Consider the following 21,475-nt stretch of genomic DNA (forward strand, 5'->3'; position numbering starts at 1 on the left):
TTTAAATTATGTAAAGAAAAATTGATAGAACTGCTTGGAGAAATTGACAAACCTACTTTAAGGGTGGGAGATATCAGAAACTTCTGGGTCAGGCAGTTAGTAAGGAAATAGAAGGTTAACCACACAGTTGAGAACTTTGACTTAATGCACGTATATCAAACTCTTCACTTCCAAATTATGGACGGTTATTTTTCTCAGTCATTTACAAAAAGAGAAAACATTTATAAAAATTGACCATTGAAGCCGTAAGTCATCTTTGATCAACTTTAAAGAGCAGTATTATACTGACCACACCACATGTACTGCCTGTGTAGTTAAATTAGTCATCAGTTTAATAAAAAAGAATTAATCCCCTCTCTGTCTTTTTATTTAAATCACTTCTAAATAACTCATGAGTAAAAGAAGAAATCAACGTGGAAATTTAAAAAAATACTTAGACTTAAACAATAAAGAAAATAATGTATATCAAAATTTGGGGATATAGTAAAAGTGACACTTGGAAATAACTTCACAGCCTTAAGTACTTGTAATAGGAAAAAAAAAGGCTGAGATTAATGAGGTAAGTGTCTAACATAAGAAGTTAGGAAAAAGTAGAGTAAACGAATGAAATCAAAGAAATTAGAAGGAAGAAAATAGTAAAGAGCAGAAATTAATGAAATAGAAGGCAGTATAGAGGACCAATAAAACCTAAAGTTAGATGAATAAAATTGACAAATTTCTGGTGACATTTCTCACCTGTGAAGAGACCCATCATGAGGATACCAGTGTAGATATAGAAATATAGCCCAAATAAGAAGGACAACTTTAATTTTTTTTCTTCTACAAATTTAAACTAAATTTACATAGACAAAAATTAACTGTTTTTAGTATATATGAATTTTGATAAATTCATAGAGTTGAGTATCTACTATCATAATCAGTCTCCCAAATTTCTTTGTGTTGTGTGTTTTTAGACAACTACTAGCTCAATCCCCCAAACTTCTGGCAACTGGTGATTCTGTTGTCTGTCCCTAAAATTTTGCCTTTTCCAGAAAGTCAAGTAAATGAAATCATGCAGTATGTAGTCCTTTGAGTCTGGCTTCTTTCATTTAACATAATGCATTTGATAAACATTCATATAGTGTGTCAATAGTTTGTTTCTTTTTGTTGTTAAGGGTTGTTGCCCTGTATGATTATACCACAATTTGTGTGTCCATTCAGTAGCTGAGGAACATTTGAGATGTTTCCAGTTTTGAACAATTATGCATAAAGCTGCTATAAATATTCATGTACAGGTTTTTGTGTGAACAGAAGTTTTAAATTCTCTTGGTAAGTACTAGGAATGAGATTGGCATGTGGTAAATGCATTTTAAGCTTTATTAAGAAAAAGACATACTGTTTTGTACTACCCAAAACAATCTACAAATTCAACGCAATCCCTATCAAATTACCAATGGCATATTTCACAGAACTAGAACTAGAAATCTTACGATTTGTATGGAAACGCAAAAGACCCCGAATAGCCAAAGCAATCTTGAGAAGGAAAGATGGAGTTGGTAGAATTAGCCTTCCTGACTTCAAACTATACTACAGGGCCACAGTGATCAAGACAGTATGGTACTGGCACAAAAACAAAGGAAGATCAATGGAACAGAATAGAGAACTCAGAGGTAAGCCCACGCACATATGGGCACCTTCTCTTTGACAAAGGAGGCAAGAATATACAATAGGAAAAAGACAGCCTCTTCAATAAGTGGTGCTGGGAAAGTTGGTCAGCAACATGTAAAAGAATGAAATTAGAACACTTCCTAACACCATACACAAAAATACACTCCAAATGGATTAAAGACCTACATGTAAGGCCAGACACTATAAAACTCCTAGAGGAAAACATAGGCAGAACACTCTATGACATGCATCAAAGCAAGATCCTTTTTGACCCACCTCCTAGAAGCATGCAAATAAAATCAAGAATAAACAAATGGGACCTCATGAAACTTAAAAGTTTTTGCACAGCGAAAGAAACCATGAACAAGACAAGAAGGCAACCCTCAGAATGGGAGAAAATACTTGCCAGCGAAGCAACAGACAAAGGATTAATCTCCAAAATATACAAGCAGCTCATGCAGCTTAATACCAAAAAAGCAAATAACCCAATCCACAAATGGGCGGAAGACCTAAATAGACATTTCTCCAAAGAAGACATACAGATGGCCAACAAATACATGAAAAGATGCTCAACATCACTCATCATCAGAGAAATGCAAGTCAAAGCCACAATGAGGTATCACCTCACACTGATCAGAACGGCCATCATCACAAAATCTGGAAACCACAAATGTTGGAGAGGGTGTGGAGAAAAGGGAACTCTCCTGCACTGTTGGTGGGAATGTAAGTTGGTACAGCCACTATGGAAAATAGTTTGGAGGTTCCTTAAGAAACTGAAAATAGAACTACCATATAATCCAGTAATCCCACTACTGGGCATATACCCAGAGAAAATCGTAATCCAGAAAGAAACATGTACCATAATGTTTATTGCAGCACTATTTACAACAGCCAGCACATGGAAGCAACCTAAATGCCCATCAACAGATGAATGGATAAAGAAGATGTGGCACATATATACAATGGAATATTACTCAGGTATAAAAAGGAATGAAATGGAGCTGTATGTAATGAGGTGGATAGACCTAGAGTCTGTCATACAGAGTGAAGTAAGCCAGAAAGAGAAAAACAAATACCGTATGCTAACTCATATATATGGAATCTAAAAAAAAAAAAGAAAAAGGTACTGATGAACCCAGTGACAGGGCAAGAATAAGGATGCAGATGCAGAGAATGGACTGGAGGACATGAGGTTGGGGGGGCGGGGGGCGAAGGGGAAGCTGGGACGAAGTAAGAGAGTAGCATAGACATATTTACACTACCAACTGTAAAATAGATAGCTAGTGGGAAGTTGCTGTACAACAAAGGGAGATCAAATTGATGATGGGTGATGCCTTAGAGGACTGGGATGGGGAGGGTGGTGGGGAGTTGCAGGAGGGAGGGGATATGGGGTTATATGTATAAATACAGCTGATTGACTTTGGTGTACCTCAAAAACTGGTACAAGAGTGTAAAGCAATAATATTCCAATAAAGAGCGTAAAAAAAAAAGACATACTATTTTAAAGATGAAGTAGGTCTATCATTTTGCATTCCCACTAGCAGTATCTGAGGATTTCATTTGTTTTGCATCTTCACCAATTTTCAGATTTTAAAACAATATTAGCCATTCTAATAAGTATATATTGGTGTGTACTTGAGTTTTAATTTGCATTTCCCTAATGACTAATAATGTTGAACATACTTTCATGTGCTTGTTTGTCATTTGTATATCCTCTTGGTGAAGTTTCTGTTTAATTCTTGTTGTTGTTGTTGCTCATTTTCTAATTGGGTGGTTTATTTTCTTAATTTTAATTTTCAGAGTTCTTTATATATTCCAGATATCCTTGTTTGTGATGTATTATCCTCATTATATATTACTCAATTTTATCTTTTAATATTTTGTGAGAATTTTTGTGTCCATGATAACAAGAGGTATCAGTCTATAGCTTTGTTGTCATGTTTGGTTTTAGCATCAGGGCAATACAGGCTTCTTAAAATGGTTTGGGAAGTGTTTCATTCTCTTGTGTTTTCTGGGAGAGTTACTGTAGAGTTAGTATTATTTCTTCCTTAAATGTTTGATGGGATTCACCAGTTAAGGCATCTGGATCTGGAGTCTGCCTCCCTCCCTCCCTCCCTCCCTCCCCTTCTCCCTCTCTTTCTTTGCAGTGATTTTGTTAAAAAATTGTTGGCTACGTTGGGTGATTGTTGCTCCACGCGGGCTTTTTTCTAGTTGCAGCAAGCAAGGACTACTCTTCATTGTGGTACGTGAGCTCCTCATTGTGTTGGCTTCTCTTGTTGTGGAGCATGGGCTTTAGGCATGTGGGCTTCAGTAGTTGCAGCACTCAGGCTCAGTAGTTGTGGCACCCGGGCTTAGTTGCTCCACAACATGTGGGATCTTCCTGGCCCAGGAATCAATCCTGTGTCTCCTGCATTGGCAGGCTGATTCTTAACCACTGCGCTACTAGGGAAGTCCTGAAATATATTTTATGTGTAACATTGTGCAAATTTAAGGTGTACAACATGTTAATTTGATGCATTTGTATATTTTTATTTTTTACTTTCTTGAGGAACCTCCATATTGTTTTCCATAGTGGTTGGACCAATTTAAATTTCCACCAGCAGTATACAAGGGTTCTCTTTTCTCCACATCCTCACCAACATTTGTTTGTGATTTCCTGTATTCTGGATGATAGCCATTCTAATAGGTGTGAGGTGATATCTCATTGTAATTTTGATTTGCATTTCTCTGGTGATTAGTGAGGTTGAGAATCTCTTCATGTACCTGTTGGCTATTTGGGTGTTTTCCTTGGAAAAATGTCTATTCAGTTTGCACATTTAAAAATCAGGTTGTTTGTTTTCTTGTTATTGAGTTGTCTTGAGTTTTTTATGTACTTTAGATGTTAACCCCTTATCCAGTACATGGTTTTTAAAAAAATTTTTCCCATTCTGTTTGTTGCCTTTTCATTTTGTTGATTGTTTCTTTTGCTGTGTGGAAGCTTTTACATTTGGTTCGGTCCCATTTGTTGATTTTTCCTTTTGTCTTTGCGTTTGATGTCATATCTAGAAAATCACTGCTAAGAACAGTGTAGAGGAGCTTCATCCCTAAGCTTTCTTCTGGAACTTTTGTGGTATTGGGGCTCATTTTTAAGTCTTTCATCTATTTTGAGTCAATTTTTGTGAGCGGTATCAGATAGGGGTCCCGTTTCATTGTTGTGCATGTACTTATCTAGTTTTTCCAACACCATTTGTTGAAGAGTGGTTTTCTTTTGGAAGATTTTAACTAAAATTTAATTTCTTTAGTAGGTATAGTATTCTTCAGGTTTATTTCTTGAATGGCTTGTGTCTTTTAAGTGTCAAACTTAGGGACATAGAATTTTGATAGTATTCTCTTATTATCCTTTTAATATCTGTGGGGTTTTTAATAGTGTTCCCTCTTTTATTACTGATGTTGATAATTCACGTCTTTTTTTTTCAGTTTGACTAGAAATTTATTAATGTTATGATTTTTTCAAAGAACTTGCTTTTGATTTCATTGATTTTCTATATTTTTGTCTTGTAAATTTAATGACTTTTGCTTATATTTTTCATTCTCTCTTTTCTCCTTGTTTTGCAGTTAATTTACTCTTATTTTTCTCATTTCTTATGTCAGAAGCTTAGATTATCAAGTTGACAGTGACTCATTTAATGCTATTAATTCCCCCCAAGCATTCATTGCTTTAACTGAATTTAATAAATTTTGATGGGTTGTGTTTTCATTTTAATTTAGTTCAAAATATTTTCTAATTACCCTTGAAGTGTCACGTTTAGCCCAAAGGTGATTTATAAGTGTATTGTTCAATTTTAAATAGTTAGGGATTTTCTTGGTATTTTTCTACTTTTGATTTCAAGTTTAATTTTTTTATAGTCATAGGACATCCTTTGTATGATATACAGTTGGCCCTTGAACAACAGTTTTGAGTTGCACAGGCCCACTTATATGAGGATTTTTTCCAATAAATACATGCTACATCACTATATCATTCATGGTTGATTGAATTTGCAAATGTGGAACTTTGGATCCAGAGAACTGACTGTGAAGTTATATGTGGATTTTTGACTGTGTGAGGGATCAGTGCCCCTAATCTCCATGTTGTTTAAGGGTCAACTGTATATTTTTAAAAATTTTTTAAGGAAATTTGTGGTCCAGAATATAGTTTATCCCAGTGAATGTTCCATGATCACTTGAAAATAAGGTATATTCTACTGTTATTGGGTAGAGTCTTCTATAAATGTCAGGTTGATCAAGTTGGTTGATAGAGTTGTTCAGGTCTTCTATAGCCTTACTGATTTTCTGTATATTAATACTATCAGTTACTGAGTGAAGAGTCTTGAAGTCCCCAACTATAATTGTGGATTTGTTTATCTCTCCTTTTAATTTCATTGGGGTTTTACTTAATATATTTTGAAGCTCTGTTGTTAGTTGCATAAATATTTAGAGTTTTTATGTCTTCTAGGGGAATGACTTCTTTACCATTATTTATGTAATGTCCCTCTTTAGCTCTGCTATATATTATTTCTTACTCTGAAGTCTACTTTTTCCTGATGTTAATGTTGCAATTCCATTCTTCTTTTGATTCATGCTTGAATAGTATATCTTCTTCTATGTCCTTATTTTTTAACCTATTTTTGTATTATATTTATGATGGGTTTTCTTATACATAGCATATGTTTGGGTCTTGCTGTTGTATTCAGTCTGACAGTGTCTGTTAATTTTTTGTTCAGATCATTGATAGTTAATGTAATTAGTGATATGCTTGGATTAACACATAATGTCTTACCATGCATTTTCTATTTTTATTTCTGTTCTTTGTTTTTCCTTCTTTTTCTGACTTCTTTTTAAAAATTTGGGTATTATTTTTTAATGTCTGATATTGTCTTTTTAGTCATACCCTTTTCTTTAAAGTATTTTAGTGGATGCCTATGGTTTACAATATGCATCTTAATTACCCAGAATCTATCTTCAGATAATATACTGTTTCACATGTAGTATATGGACCATACAGCAGTATTTTTCCAGTTATTTTCTGTAATGCTTTGTGTGACTGTGGTGCTATTTTACTTTTCTACATACTGTAACCACAGAATAGAATGCTACTATTTTTGCTTTAGACTGTCAGTGTTCTTTTAGAGCATTCAACAATAAGAAAAATTAATTTTATATATTTTGAAATTTATTCCATTTTCAGTTCTTTATTTTGTGTGTGTGTGTGTAGATCCAAGTTTCTGTCTGGTGTCATTTACACACACACACACACACATACATATGAATATATGTATTTTGCCTGGAGAACTCTTTTAGCTTTTCCTTTAGTTTAGGTATCCTGGCAAAAGCTCTTTTTGTTTATTTAATAAAAATATTTATTTATCTTTCATTCTTAAAAATATTTTCACTGGCTATAAAATTCTGTGTTGACCTTTTTTCCAGCACCTTAAAGAAGGCATTCCATTGTCTTCTGACTTGCATTGTTTCTTATTGGATATCTACTGTAATTCTTATCTTTGTTCTTGTCCATGTGATATTTATTTCTTTTTTGTCTGATGGCCTTTTGAGATGTTTAAATTTTTTTTTGTTATCAGCAGTTTGAGTATCATATGCCCAGGAGAGTGTGTGCATGTGTCTGTGTGTGTGTCTGTTTGGCTTGTTTCTTTTGTTTCATTTTAGTATATATCCTACTGTGGGTTATGTGAGCCCCTTGGAGCTGTGGTTTGATGTCATTCATTAAATTTGATGTTCTCTCACAAATCTTAAATGCTCTGTTCTGATTTTTTTCTTCCATTCTGTTTTTTTCTCTTGCATTAATTTGGACTTTATATTGATCTATCTTCAAGTTAACTGATTCTTTCTTTGACTGTCTTTTGAGCCTACTGATTAGCCTGTCAAAGGCATTCTTTAACTTTGTTACTGTGTTTCTCATTGTAACATTTACATTATATTCTCTCTTACAGTTTTCAACTCTTTGGTGAAATTACCCATTTGTTCTTGCATACTCTCCACCTTTTTCATTAGAGTCTTTAACATATTAATAATAGTATTTTAGATTCCATAATAGGTTTGATGTGTGTCATATTTGAACCTGGCTCTTTAGATAATTTTGTTCCTTGACACTTTTTTTTTTTTTTCCTTTTTTGATGGCTCATAATTTTTTCTGTTGAAATCTGGACATCTGGTATAAGACAGTTGCAACTGAAGTAAATAGAATTTTTTTGCCTAGAAATGTGTATGTTTTTCCTTCTTTTAAGCCTTGAGTGTGCTTTTGAGTCAGTGTGGGCAGGAGCTGATCTAGGTTTTGAATTGCCATTCTGATGGTTACCCTCATTGCACCACAGGCTTTACATTCTAGTAATTTTCACTTTGTGTTTAGGGTGATGGTACTTTGCCAGGGATTTTTTTTTCCCTCAGTGTTCTGCCCTCAACTTCAGGTCTTCCCTTTGTGCTGTGCATTAGTGAGAGTTTCTATTCACATTCTCTCCCAGTCTCCTTGCAGTATATTATTTTTACTTGATGCTTATTATCTGTGTGGTGAGGGTTGGGGGGTATTTTTTTGTAGTTCTGAATAAACTTCTGTTTTAGCCAGGCGTTATGTTCATGAGTCTCAGGGATAACTTTACCAGTGCTCCTACTCTATCTCCAGTTATAGGTCTGGCACTGGCTTGTATTCCTCTCCCTCCTCCAGATGTAGAGGCTTTTGTCCCCTTTTGCTTCCCCTAGTTTTAGTGGGTTTTCATTAGTGCCCTGAGGGTGAACATCTTTGTTGGCCTGCTCCCAGTATTGGGCGGCATTTGTTCCGTAGGGGAAAAAAAGAAGAGGGATTTGGGTGAGCACTTGTGGTGTTTTTTTTTTTTTTTTTTTGAAGTGGCTCTTGTTGCCTTACTCCATGCCTACATCATGAGTAAAGATTTTTCAAGACTCACTAATCATTTTTTTGTGAGCAGTAGGTCAGGATAGTGGAGAAGAGCCTGAAATGCTGTGAATTTCCCTTTTGTGTGTGTTTCCCCAAGATTTTTACTCTCTTACTAGCCCACATTTAACATTTACCAATTTATTAAAAATTTTGGCTGAATTCTTACTGGTCTCTGATAGTGTGTGTGTCAAGTAAGCAAGTGCTCACATCCTGTTTCTCCTTGCAGGTGCCTGCTTTTCCTTAGATTTTAGGTTAGAGTCTATTGCCCTACCATCTCAGTTTTCTAATAAATTGAAGAAAAGTTGGGAGTTTTCAAATTGTCCAGAATTTTCTTGGTTATTTTTATTATATTAGGGGTGGGAACAATGCTCTTTTCAACCTTTCTATGTCTCAAATAAAAGCTGGCAGTACCCATCCATTATGTTTTAATAAGAGAATATGAAAATATGGAATTTATATTCATGGAATGTATTCACAAATTACCAAGGCCTTGGCTTTAAATAGCTCAAGTGTAAATCCCATTATAACATACTTTTTGCATTCCTATATCCACCTTTTCACCATTGCTAATAGTTGGAGTGATAATAGCTAAAATACACATAGTGCATGTTATATGCCAAACACTATTTAATTTATTTAGCCATGCCAGGTCTTAGTTGCGGCATGTGAGATCTTCATTGTGGCATGCAGGATCTTTAGTTGCAGCATGTGGGATCTTTTAGTTGCGGCATGTGGGCTCTTAGTTGCAGCATGCAGGCTCTTAGTTGTGGCATGCAGGATCTAGTTCCCTGACCAGAGATCGAACCTGGGCCCTCTGCATTGGGAGCTTGGAGTCTTAACCACTGGACCACCAGGGAAGTTGCCCAAACACTATTTTAAGCATGTTCCACATGTTATGTCATTTAATCCTCCAACAACTTTTATTTTGCTGATAAAGAAATTGAGGCACAGTGAGATTAAGTTACTTGCCTAAGATGGCACACCTAAGTAGTAAATTTGGGGTTTGAACACATGTTTTTTAATCCCTACGTTCTGTTGCTTCTCAAGAAAAAAATATAAAAGGATAAAAAATCAGGGAAATTTAGAATTCTGAAGAACATTTAGTCCTACTCTTTCACTTTACAAATGAAATCATAAACAGATTAGTTAAAGGACTTATCAAGGGCTGGACACACAGTTTGTGGCTGATTTAATATAGAATCCAGATCTTCCATTTCTCATCCTATTTTTGCTTAATAATAACATTTGAATACAAATGGAAATACAGTTCCAGTGGTCCTGGAACTTATTTCAATTCAACTATTTGATTTTCCTTCAGTTTATTTTATTGGGAAGAAATGTGATCACTTGATTTTCTTTTTAATTTATGTTGCTGTGAGGAAATGTACTCAAATATAGAAACTGAACTCTTCTAGATTTTCTAGACTTAGAGATTCATTTTTTAGTTATTCCTCATTTAGACTAGAATTTATTTGTAGGTTCAGCTCCAATGATGGAGGTAAGGGTAATTTTCAGATTGCCATTTAATTATATTACATTCACTTACATATGCCAAGAACGGAACACATACAAAGTTACAATAGCCATCCTTGGAACTTCCCTGGTGGTGCAGTGGTTAAAAATCTGCCTGCCTATGCAGGGGACATGGGTTCAATCCCTGGACCAGGAAGATCCCACATACCATGGAACAGCTAAGCCCATGCGCCACAACTACTGAGCCTGTGCTCTAGAGCCTGCAAGCCACAACTACTGAGCCCGTGTGCCACAACTACTGAAACCTGCATGCCTAGAGCCCATGCTCCACAACAAGAGAAGCCACAGCAATGAGAAGCCTGCATACCACAACGAGGAGTAGCCTCTGTTCGCTGCAAGTAGAGAAAGCCTGTGCGCAGCAAGAAAGACCCAATGCAGCCAATAAATAAATAAATAAATAGATAAAAATTTATAAAATAAAATAGCCATCCTTGTTCAGACAGGAAAAAAGTAAATACCCATAGATTGGAATTTTCTGTCAAAAGCTCTTTCCCTCTAGATGTTTGTTAACTAATATATTTGAGTATAAAAGCCATTTTTTCCACTCAGGCCTTTTCTATAACAACTAACTCATATTGGTCCTCTGAATGAATGAATCTTAAATATATAGTTCATTCATTTTCATCACCCTATTCCTAACTCTTCCCTTCTACTTAATACAGTGCTTAGGGAAACACACTTAAGGACAGAGTTTCCATCTTATATACTTCCTTTCTCTTTCTTTTTCACCTTTCTATGCTTACATATACGTAGGAGAGTATAGTGGGGCAGGAGTCAGAAAACTTAGTCATGTTCTGTGACTTACTAGCAACTTGGCCTTTGGAAAATGTTTTAATATTTTTGAGTCTGTTTTCTCACCTTCACCTCATGATACATGAAGATCAAATTAGGGCATTTATTCACCCATAAGAACTTACTGAACTTCTATTGTATGCAAGACACAATGGTGAGCACTGGGGACACAAAGTTGAATAGGACATAGCTGCTGTTTCCCAGTGAGTTCATGTTCTAATCTGGGGATTGACCTGTTAAATAATTGTGACCTTCAACCAAATATATGCGTTTAATATAGAAGAATCTTATATGAGAGAGTCAGAAGATTCACAGGGGTCAGATTTAAAATATGAATAAAAGTCCACCAGGCAGATGAGGGGAAAGCATTCCAGGCAAAGGGAAGAACATTTGAATATTTTCTAAGTTTGCATTAAGAACTGCTACAGGCCCAAACATCATTATTTTTAAGAAACTGTATATGTAAAGGATTATGAAAATGTAATTTGAATTTTGAAAACCATCTTGTTATGATTGTTGTTAATAACCTTGGAGAAATGCTAGTTTTAAATTCGTGAATAAGATATGGAGATAGAATGACAAATCAAGACTCTAATTAATTAAAAGAAATTGGATCCTCTGAGTCTTCGTTATCATGAGCCATGTTAATGAACATTTCATTAATGACTCTGATGATAAAATAATCACACAGTTAGTGACCCTATGAGCTCATAAAAATGTAATAAACACAGGGTTCATTGCATAGAATGTCAAGGTTAAATAACTGAATTTTGGATTTGCTGGCATTATAGTCAAAACCCACACAGTGCAGAAGGAGCAAGAGATAGGAAAACTTACTCAGATTCAGCATGGCTCTTTTTATCCAGTATGTAAAAGACATTTCATGGCATTGACTTATAGAAAATAATTCCATGCACTACCTCTCTGATTTTCTAACACAATTGAATTCCTATTATTATTGCCCTCTTTAATGTCATTTGTAATATTCGGGGCAAATTTTGTCTTCAGAGGTTAGAATTTAAGAAGAAAGGTACAAGGCAAAATAGTTAATAACGTATGTAATCCAATGTTTAAAGATGTACTAACAATCTAGAGTATCTATTGGTGAAGCTTAAAAGCAAAAGAGGACAATTGATATGATGGTAAAACCTTAAAATAATACATCAGTGCAGGGAAAAAGAAAACGTGATTTCAAAAGGAAAGGGAAGGACAGTAGAAAGCATCCAAGGGAGAAATAGATCAATAGTCAGATAAAATAATAGAAAATGTAGTGTTTTTGTCAATAACAACAGAAATATACTAGATAATCAGGTGGTAATGACCTTGTAGCAGGGAGGTGTTCATTTGTATAAGGCAAGGTCTTTCATGGAGTATTTTCTTCTATTTATTTGTCTTACTACATATTCTCTCACTTTGAACCTAAGTAGGATAATTTTTATTTAGTTCTTCTAGATAACTTTACGTAAGCAAATAAAATTTCCTTTTCAAATGTTTAGTTAAAACCCAACCTTAAGTGAACCAAATATACTATATTTCTTTGGTTGTTTAGGGGCACCAAAGTACTGCACATTAAAGATAAACTTCTGTAATAAAAATTTAACCAAAATATGTAAACATTTAATGAAGAGTGTCATAATTAGAAAAAAGTAATACTAACACCATCCCACGGTTATCTTAATATTTGCACATTGCCTTTTGCATGAGCCATATCTTTAACATAATTTCAGTCATAATATGTATCATAATTTTTGTATTGTGAATTGTGGTCTCTCTCCATTTTGTAAAACAAAACTCAAATCAGCTTACAAAGATATGCACAACAGAACAAGATAACATTAAATAAAAAACAGTAAGCAAAGAAAAGTTCAGGAGAAAGAGAAGAGTGGGAAAAATAAGAAATGTGTAAAGTAATATACAAAATGTATGCCTTTAGAATCTCAATGTAGGCCACAGATGTATCTTTGAGTAGCCACACAAAGAGGGAAATGGGATCAATTCCTGATTTATAGCCAACTATAGATTATATTTTATTTTATTTTTTTCTCATTAAACTTTTTTTTAATGGGTCTCAAATTCTGTGACAGATTTTTGGTCGAGTTGTTTCCATTAAAAAGTACTGATTTTAAAAGCTAATAACTTAAAACTGCCACACACAAAACAAACGGTCCACAAAACATTCTCCTTTCCTTCTGAAGGTTTTACGATGCATTGTTATCATTAACCAGTCTTTTACTATTAAACTGAAATGGCCAATTGAGACAAATAGTTCTGAGACCGTGCTTCCACCACTGATTAAGACTGGGGTGGCAGGTATTGGGGGGAATATTCATTTAGCCTTCTGAGCTTTCTGGGCAGACTTGGTGACCTTGCCAGCTCCAGCTGCCATCTTGTCCACTGCTTTGATGACACCCACAGCAACTGTCTGTCTCATGTCACGAACAGCAAAACGGCCCAGAGGAGGACAGTTGGAGAAGCTCTCAACACACATGGGCTTGCCAGGAACCTTATCAATGATGGCAGCATTACTAGATTTCAAGAATTTGGGGCCATCTTCCAGCTTTCTCCCAGAACGACGATCAATCTTCTTCAGCTCAGCAGATTTGCAAGCAATGTGAGCTGTGTCACAACCCAGCACAGGTGCGTATCCAGCACTGATTTGGCCTGCATGGTTCAAGATAATCACCTGAGCTGTGAAGCCAGCTGCTTCCATCAGTGGGTCATTTTTGCTGTCACTAGCCACATTGCCATGATGAACATCTTTGACGGACACATTCTTGACATTGAAGCCTGCATTATCCCCAGGAAGGGCTTCACTCAAAGCTTCGTGGTGCATTTCAACAGACTTCTCTTCACTTGTTACGTTGACAGGCGTAAAGGTGACCACCATGCCAGGTTTGAGAACACCAGTGTCCACTCGACCCACAGGGACAGTACCAATACCAATACCACCAATTTTGTAGATGTCCTGGAGGGGCAAACGCAAGGGCTTGTCAGTTGGGCGAGTTGGTGGCAGGATGCAATCCAGAGCTTCAAGCAGCGTCGTTCCACTGGCATTGCCGTCTTTACAGGTGACTTTCCATCCCTTGAACCAGGACATGTTAGCACTCGGCTGCAGCATGTTGTCACCATTCCAGCCAGAAATTGGCACACATGCTACTGTGTCAGGATTGTAGCCAATTTTTTTAATGTAGGTGCTGACTTCCTTAACAATTTCCTCGTATCTCTTCTGGCTGTAGGGTGGCTCCGTGGAATCCATTTTGTTAACTCCAGCAGTTCGTTGTTTCACACCCAGAGTGTAAGCCAGAAGGGCATGCTCCCGGGTCTGCCCACTCTTAGAGATACCTGCTTCAGATTCACCAACGCCAGCAGCAACAACCAGGACAGCACAGGCGGCCTGGGATGTGCCTGTAATCATGTGTTTGATGAAGTCTCTGTGTCCTGGGGCATCCGTGATGGTCACATAGTACTTGCTGGTCTCAAATTTCCACAGGGAGATATCAATGGTGATACCATGCTTGCGTTCAGCGTTCAGTTTGTCCAAGACCCAGACATACTTGAGGGAGCCCTTTCCCATCTTGGCAGCCTCCTCCTCCAATTTTTCAATGGTTCTCTTGTCGATCCCACCACATTTGTAGATCAGATGGCCAGTAGTGGTAGACTTCCCCGAATCTACATGTCCAATGACAACGATGTTGATGTGGGTCTTCTCCTTTCCCATTTTTGCTTAGGGTTAGGGGTGGTCAACTATAGATTTAAAAGACCAGTTGTTTAGGAGAAGTGATAAATACTCTTAATCCTGAGGTCATATAGAAATTTCTTTTGTTTCTCATCATAAAAAGGATACAGTGACTTCAACATCACTCTGGTATCAAATATGCAACTTATATGTTGCATAGGCTTTTTATAACATACATTTTAATATATTTGGTGCTGGTAAATACTGTAGAACCAAAGTTAATACAGAATAATGCATTTTAAGGAAACATTTAAATTAATAATTCTGTTTGCTTTAGAATTTAGAAAGTCTGTTTGGAATGAGCTGGTTGTTCCTTTTGTCTTAAAAAAGTCTTTCAAGTTTACTTTGAATGGACATTCTTTTTCTTTCCTTTTGGATAAATTTTCCCGTGATGAGCAGACAATTTAAAGCATTTCACTCACCTTAGATCTAGTTATGCTTTTCAACGCAACCTTCCCGCACTCGCTTTTCATTGCTGGTTTATTAGCTCTGTATAACAGAGTCATTGAATGAGGGAGTAAAAGATTTGGCAACAAGAAATAGAGCTAAGCTGAATATAATGACTTGTGAAAAGAGCGCAAATAATGGATTTGAAAGATGTCAACCTAAATTATATAAATTTGAGCCAAATTTTATGCACAGAATTGCTTTTATCTCTCTCCCTACACATACACGTATACACATACACACGTATGTATGGAAAGAAGAAAGAAATTTATTTCCTGGACAAAAGTCAGTATTTTCCTGGTTCAACTGATATATTTTCTCCAAGAATTACTGTGTCATTTGCTATAAAAGACACTTATCTGTCTAGAGTTATGTGGTTCATTAAGAAAGTAAACAATGATAGATAAAAATAACAAGAATTATAAGGAGAAATCAGTCACAGTGAGTTGAATGTGATTTTTCCCATCAGGGAATAGATGAGAGATTTGATCAATTGCAAGGACAGTACTGTATGCAAAAGTTGTCTCTTGCTATTACTAAAAAAAATTTGTCTTCTACCATTCCTGACCAAAGATATAAAATAAGCTCATTGATTTCTAAGTGACCCTTTGGGATTTTGCAGTTTTTCCTTGGTGGATCAACTGTAAAAGATACATCTTTCATACACTACTGCTTCATGAGTGTTCCTTTCCTAATAGAGAGCAGAGGAATTTGCACAGTTATTCTCTACTTATTTTATTTTATTTTATTTTTTACTTTATAAAGAAAAATCTGTATTATAACATGGCTGCTGTATGGAGTCAGGGAAGATATCTGACCATGAAATAGCCTGGTTCCTGATTCTCCCACTTATGTAGTAGGTATAATCTTCCTAGGATCAGTAAGTTTTAAGTAAATGGGGATAATCTTCACAATGAGTTTAGTCCTTGTTTAGAAGATACACTAAGATATTATGTACCTAATCTGTTTGTAGGACACATAAGTTAACCTTAAAAATTCAGTATACAGAAGGTGCAGACAAATACTGTTTGATTTCACTTATACGAGGTACCTAGAATAGTCAGATTCATAGAGTCAGAAAGTACATTGGTAGATGCCAGGGGCTGGGAAAGCAAGGAGGGGGAATGGGGAGTTAGTGTTTAATGGGGACAGAGTTTCAGTTTAGGAAGGTGAAAAATTCGGGAGATGGATGATGGTGAGAGTCACACAACAATGTGAATATACTTAGTGCCACTGAACTGTACAGTTAAATGTGGTTAAAATAGTATATTTTATATTATGTGACTTTTACCACAATAAGAAAACATTAGAAAAAAGATATTATGTACCTAATGCAATGACTAGTAAATATTAGTCTCTCAAAAAGTGGTAGCTGTATTATTATTGCTGCTGGTGTTATTTTTTGATATACATTGGCAAGAATAGTGACCAAATTTCTTGCAAGGTCCATGTAGGCACCATGCTTTTCTAGATAAATGTTAGGTTTAGAGGGAGAATATTATGCATAATTTCTTCAGAGCAGGTTATATGCTTGCTTTTATGGACCATCCTGTCTCCTTGACTCTGGTTTGGGGATTTAAAAAATTTCTTTGAATTCATAACTTCTCATATTTTAAATAATGTAAGCTTGCTAACAAATCAATTAATTTTCCATTATCTTGTCACTATTGCGTCCACAACATTGATATTGCTGATGTGTAATCAATCAACTAATGAAAGATGAATGAGATTCTAGTTATTTGAACCAAGGGAAGGACAGCTGACTAAAACTAAGCAAACAGAACATCTTCAGTGGGAGGACTGCGGGGGAACTTTGTGAGTCATTATAGAACAACATTTGTAATCAATATCAAAATCATGCCTTAATCTTAATACTCTCTTGTAATTAAAAACAGGAGTGGAAATCCCTCTTTAAATCAGCGTAGTTTGCTTAGTAAGATAATTTTAGCTCATAAAGGCATGTTCTTGCTGAATTTTCTGAGTCGTGCTTCTGACTCACTGGGCTAGCTTTGATAATGGTGAGTCATTTCATATTTTCTGGGAACAAGGCTACCTGACTATCATTGCTTTATCTTTGGTTTGCAATGAGTTGAGAAAGTGCACCATCACAGGTGACAGAATAGATAACAAGAGGAATATGGAGAGAAAAGGCAGCCCCTATGCTTTGGGTATAATCTCATCTATCAGGTAAAGGGCCAGTGATTTGTGTATTAAAAGAGATATTAATCCAGCAGTTGATCTAATAATGCCAAGAATTTCCTTCTTAGCCTCCTAGCTAAGAACATGGAAGCAAAATTTTCCATAGGCAATGGCATTCTCCCTGCCTTTTTAAAACATAAGTTTGCAGTGGGGCAAGATATTGGTCCTATCTGTGAGTCATATGATGTCAGATCCTTAGGATGTCTAGCTTGTCAAGTAAGCATCTAGATGTATAAAATGCATAGAAGCTGAAAGGGAAAATTAGAGGACATTAATATCTGATAAAATTGTAACCTCTACTGATTCAATGCTTTAAAAAGAAGAGGGGCTAGAAGTTGATTGTCAAGATTTCATTTGGAGATTTTCCTTATTATCCCTTTCTCAGCCTACTCCTTTCCCATCTTCCCCGTGTCAGCACCACCCATGTCACCCACCTGTAGTCAAAATCCTAAGAATCATGCTCACGTCTTATTTCTGATTACCTTCATCAGTTCTGTTAATGACTTCTCTTTCTCCGGAATACATCGTAAATTCGCAGTTCTCATTATTTTCACTGTAAAAACCATAGTCCAAACCTCATGATATATAACATGGTCTTCTCTAGTGGTCTCCTAACTGGCAGTCCTACGACATACGTGCCCTTTCTAACGGTCTAATCACCCAGAAGCCAGGTAATCAATTTAAAAAACAAACCAGATCCTGTCTCTCAGCTGCTTAAAATCTTCCAATCACTTCTCTTCCCTTCCCTTTACCCTTTAAACAAAACCTGGAAACACTTTTCATGGTCTACTGGGGCTGTGAACCTGAATGTGCTAAATTCCTTCCAGACTGAGGTGTTTGCTTTCCCTAACATACTCTTCTTCTTTGTAACATACTCTTTACAAAGCTCTCTTCTCCTGGTCTCTGCTCAAATATCAGAAGAGCTTTCCCCAGCCCCCTTTTAAAGAATGACATCTTAGGTCAGTGATGGTAGAAGCAGAGCCTGCAATAGGTATTCTTGTGAAAGTCATTTATTGAGGGAGTGCTCTCAGGAGACAGAGAGTGAGAGGAATATTATAGGGCAGGGGAAAAGGCTAAACAAAGATGTGGCTCACCTGGGGACTTACTGTAGTCTGGTTGCATCAGGAGTATTGGAGCACAAATCTTATCAAAGCCTTAGTCTCACCTGGAGGCAATAGGACTGGCCGTTTGTAGACCATGTCAGTCAATCATTGGCTGCTCCTGGGATGGTGGTATTGCGATGCAGTTTCCCAGATGAGGCAGCTCCCATTCAGTGGAGGGCAGTACTCTAGAGAAGGAGCTAGCTGTGAACCCTTAGTAGCTAAGCTGATGGGGGTATATCGTCTGGTGAAACGGGATCTGGGTGAGTCAGCAATAGCATCCCCTCCAAGTAGCCTCCCCAATTATGTACCAGCTTAACTTCTCATTACATTTGTTCTTACTTGTCATTATATTATCTAAGTATGTGTGTGTTTGCCATCTGTCTTCCTTTTAAGATTAAAATGAATGCTTCATGAGGAAAGGGATTTTTGTCTTGCTTATTGCTGTGTTTCTAGTGACCAGATAAGTACCCAATATATTAGAGGTATCAAATAAGAATAATCATGACTAACATTTGTTAAGTGCTTACAACGTGCCAGATATTAGTTCATTTAATTATCATAACAATTTTGTAAGAAACATACTATTGTTATTCCCATTTTACAGGTGAGGAAAGTGAGACAGAGGGACAGAGTAACTTACTCACAGTTACATATTTAGGAAGTGCTGGGTCTAGAATTCAACTCCAGGCCATCTTCTGACTTTCAATAAATATTGTTGAGTGTTGAAGGAATAAGTCAACTGAGTTCAATTCATCAAGCATTTTCTAGGTATTTTATACCTTTCTGTCATCTTGTTTCAGCACAGTAATGATGTGGGAGTTCAGTAAAATCCGTCCTTCAGTGTCTCTCTGTGCCTGTCTTGCAGATCAGGTAGAAAAAGGCTGGCACTCTACCCACTCTACTCATTGCTGATGGCTGTATTTTAATTAGCTCTTTGTGACTTAGTCACTTGTTTATCGTACGATGTACTCCATAGCATAAGAACTTTGCCAGGAGTTTAAAGAACTGGATTCTACTTCTAGATCTGACATTGCTATCTTTGCAGACGAGGGCCACTGTGTCAGTCTCTCTAGCCTCAGTTTCTTGATTTGTAAAGTGACAGGTTTTTGCCATATGAATAAATTTATGGGCGTGAGGCATAGTAATGTTTGATATTGATCTTAAAGGGGTGTTGTGTGAATGAATCAATAAATGAATAAATGAATGTGTGAGCATCATTTGAAATTCCAAAGAATTGTTTTATGCTGTTTTAACTGTTTGGGCCAGAAAGCCAGAAAGCATAAGAAGATATGCACCTAACCAGAAGCACGAGCATTTCCCATCCATTGTCCTCAGTACATGCTGCCTATTTCAGTCCTGTCGCCTGGGTGTCATCATTTCAGAAAACAGGAAGTATATTCTGTTTTACCTCTTAACCCCCATCTTCCCTTCAGATTAATATTACCAAAGCTCAGTTGAAGATACAAGATTTGGGGAGTCAATCAGTATAATGACCAGGCAACATAAGTATCAGTGGCTTGTAGATCATAATCTTAGCAAGAAAACTGGATTTGGGGGCAAGAGACATAGATTTGAATTTCTGTTTCTGTCAGTAGCTGTGTACTTGTGTTTTGAGACCTCTCCTGTTGAGCTGGAATGTGTACTCTAAGAATAGTGAAATCTAAAGTTTTAATGTAATATTTGCTGTGTTGTACATTGGGAAGAGCATACACAGACTTGGGAGCCAGTCATATCTAGGTTACAATTCCATCCCTGCCCCTTAATAGCCAAGGGATTTTGACATTCCGAACCTCAGGTTCCATCTGCAGAAAATGAGTAAATGTGGAGATATTATAAGGATTATGCCCAGCAGAGTTGCCTATTGAGATTTATGGACACTCCATAAATGCTAAATAATAATAATTATTATTTATTTTTAATTATTGTTATTGTTATTTGTATTATGTTCTGTAATATTAATAGGTTACTTCTTCTTGGACACTGTTCCTATATAGTTTGGCTGTGCTCTATACTAAGGCTTAATGCCAAGGTTCCAGATAATAGAATTTAGCTTCTGTAATTCTGACTTCCCTATCTTGTTTTATTACTAAATATTTGTTTAACTTAGCATACTTTTGACCTTACATAGTATTACCCAACAAAATACATAATTCTCAGAGCATACTTTTAAAACAGGACATTCTTTTTTAAAAGTCTGATTTGAACTGGCATCATTAGTCTATAAACAGTGGATTTTGCCATTAAAGTAACAAAAATGCCTGTTATTAAATTTGTTCTATTAAAAGAGAATGATTGCAAATTAACATATCAATATATATATTTAAAATCTAAAAATGGAGCTTCAGATTTTCTTAAGGGTACAGTACAAGTTTGTTCTCAATCTTAAACAGCTTAAGATACATTTTTATCTTTCTTATTAATTTTTTACTTTTTCCTTCATCAGCTTAGCCGGAATCTTGGCTTTGAATTAAAAGGCTGGTTGTTCAAATCTTTGAATGAATCATAATTGCAAATATCCTGCCCTGTGTATTTCACAGCAATTTTGTTTCTTTACATTTCTCCTTCTTTAAAAAAATTTTTTTCTCTCTCAATAGCAAGTCTTCTATTTTTTTCTGCCTAGGCATTTGAGCTAATTGAAAGAAATGTTTTAGTTTGTTTCCATTTCTCTGTTTTTAGAGCCCTTAGTAAGATTGCCGAGAAGGTAAAATCTCCATGTTTATTTACTCCAATCAGAAGAAGGAGCTTTTCACTTTACCTTTAGGTTTCATTTTCAGTTTAATTTCTTTAGCTGGAGCTAAATGTAGCTTGATATATATAGAGTACTTGTTTATTTTCTAAACTATTTTGTCAGCAATGATTTGAGTTTGTGGTTAGCATAATTGAAAAGCTTTCTTTCAAATTTATTTTGTAAAAGAGCTATATGCTTTACTTGCAATAATTTGAAGGTTTTCAGTACAAATTTTGAGTGAAGAGTTTAATTTATATTATTATGTGTTAGAAGAGTTTTGTATCAGTTTTGTATTGCTTCTGTAACAGAGTACACACATTTAGTGGCTCAAAATAACACAAATATATTATCTTACACTTTTGTAGATT

The 21,475-nt window shown here is 35.9% G+C and overlaps 2 protein-coding genes across 2 annotated transcripts in view; one reads left to right on the forward strand and one right to left on the reverse strand.

The window, feature by feature from the left end:
* GPR158 (G protein-coupled receptor 158) overlaps positions 1-21,475 on the forward strand; it is a 315,313-nt gene that overhangs the window by 70,651 nt on the left and 223,187 nt on the right. The window lies entirely within an intron of this gene.
* Positions 12,943-14,622, reverse strand: LOC130851537 (elongation factor 1-alpha 1-like). The gene has a single exon (XM_057732014.1). It carries the CDS (start codon positions 14,610-14,612, stop codon positions 13,221-13,223), a length of 1,392 nt encoding a protein of 463 aa, XP_057587997.1. The 5' UTR covers positions 14,613-14,622; the 3' UTR covers positions 12,943-13,220.

Source organism: Hippopotamus amphibius, chromosome 4 (genome assembly GCF_030028045.1).
Source record: "Hippopotamus amphibius kiboko isolate mHipAmp2 chromosome 4, mHipAmp2.hap2, whole genome shotgun sequence".
Taxonomy (NCBI): Eukaryota; Metazoa; Chordata; class Mammalia; order Artiodactyla; family Hippopotamidae; genus Hippopotamus; species Hippopotamus amphibius.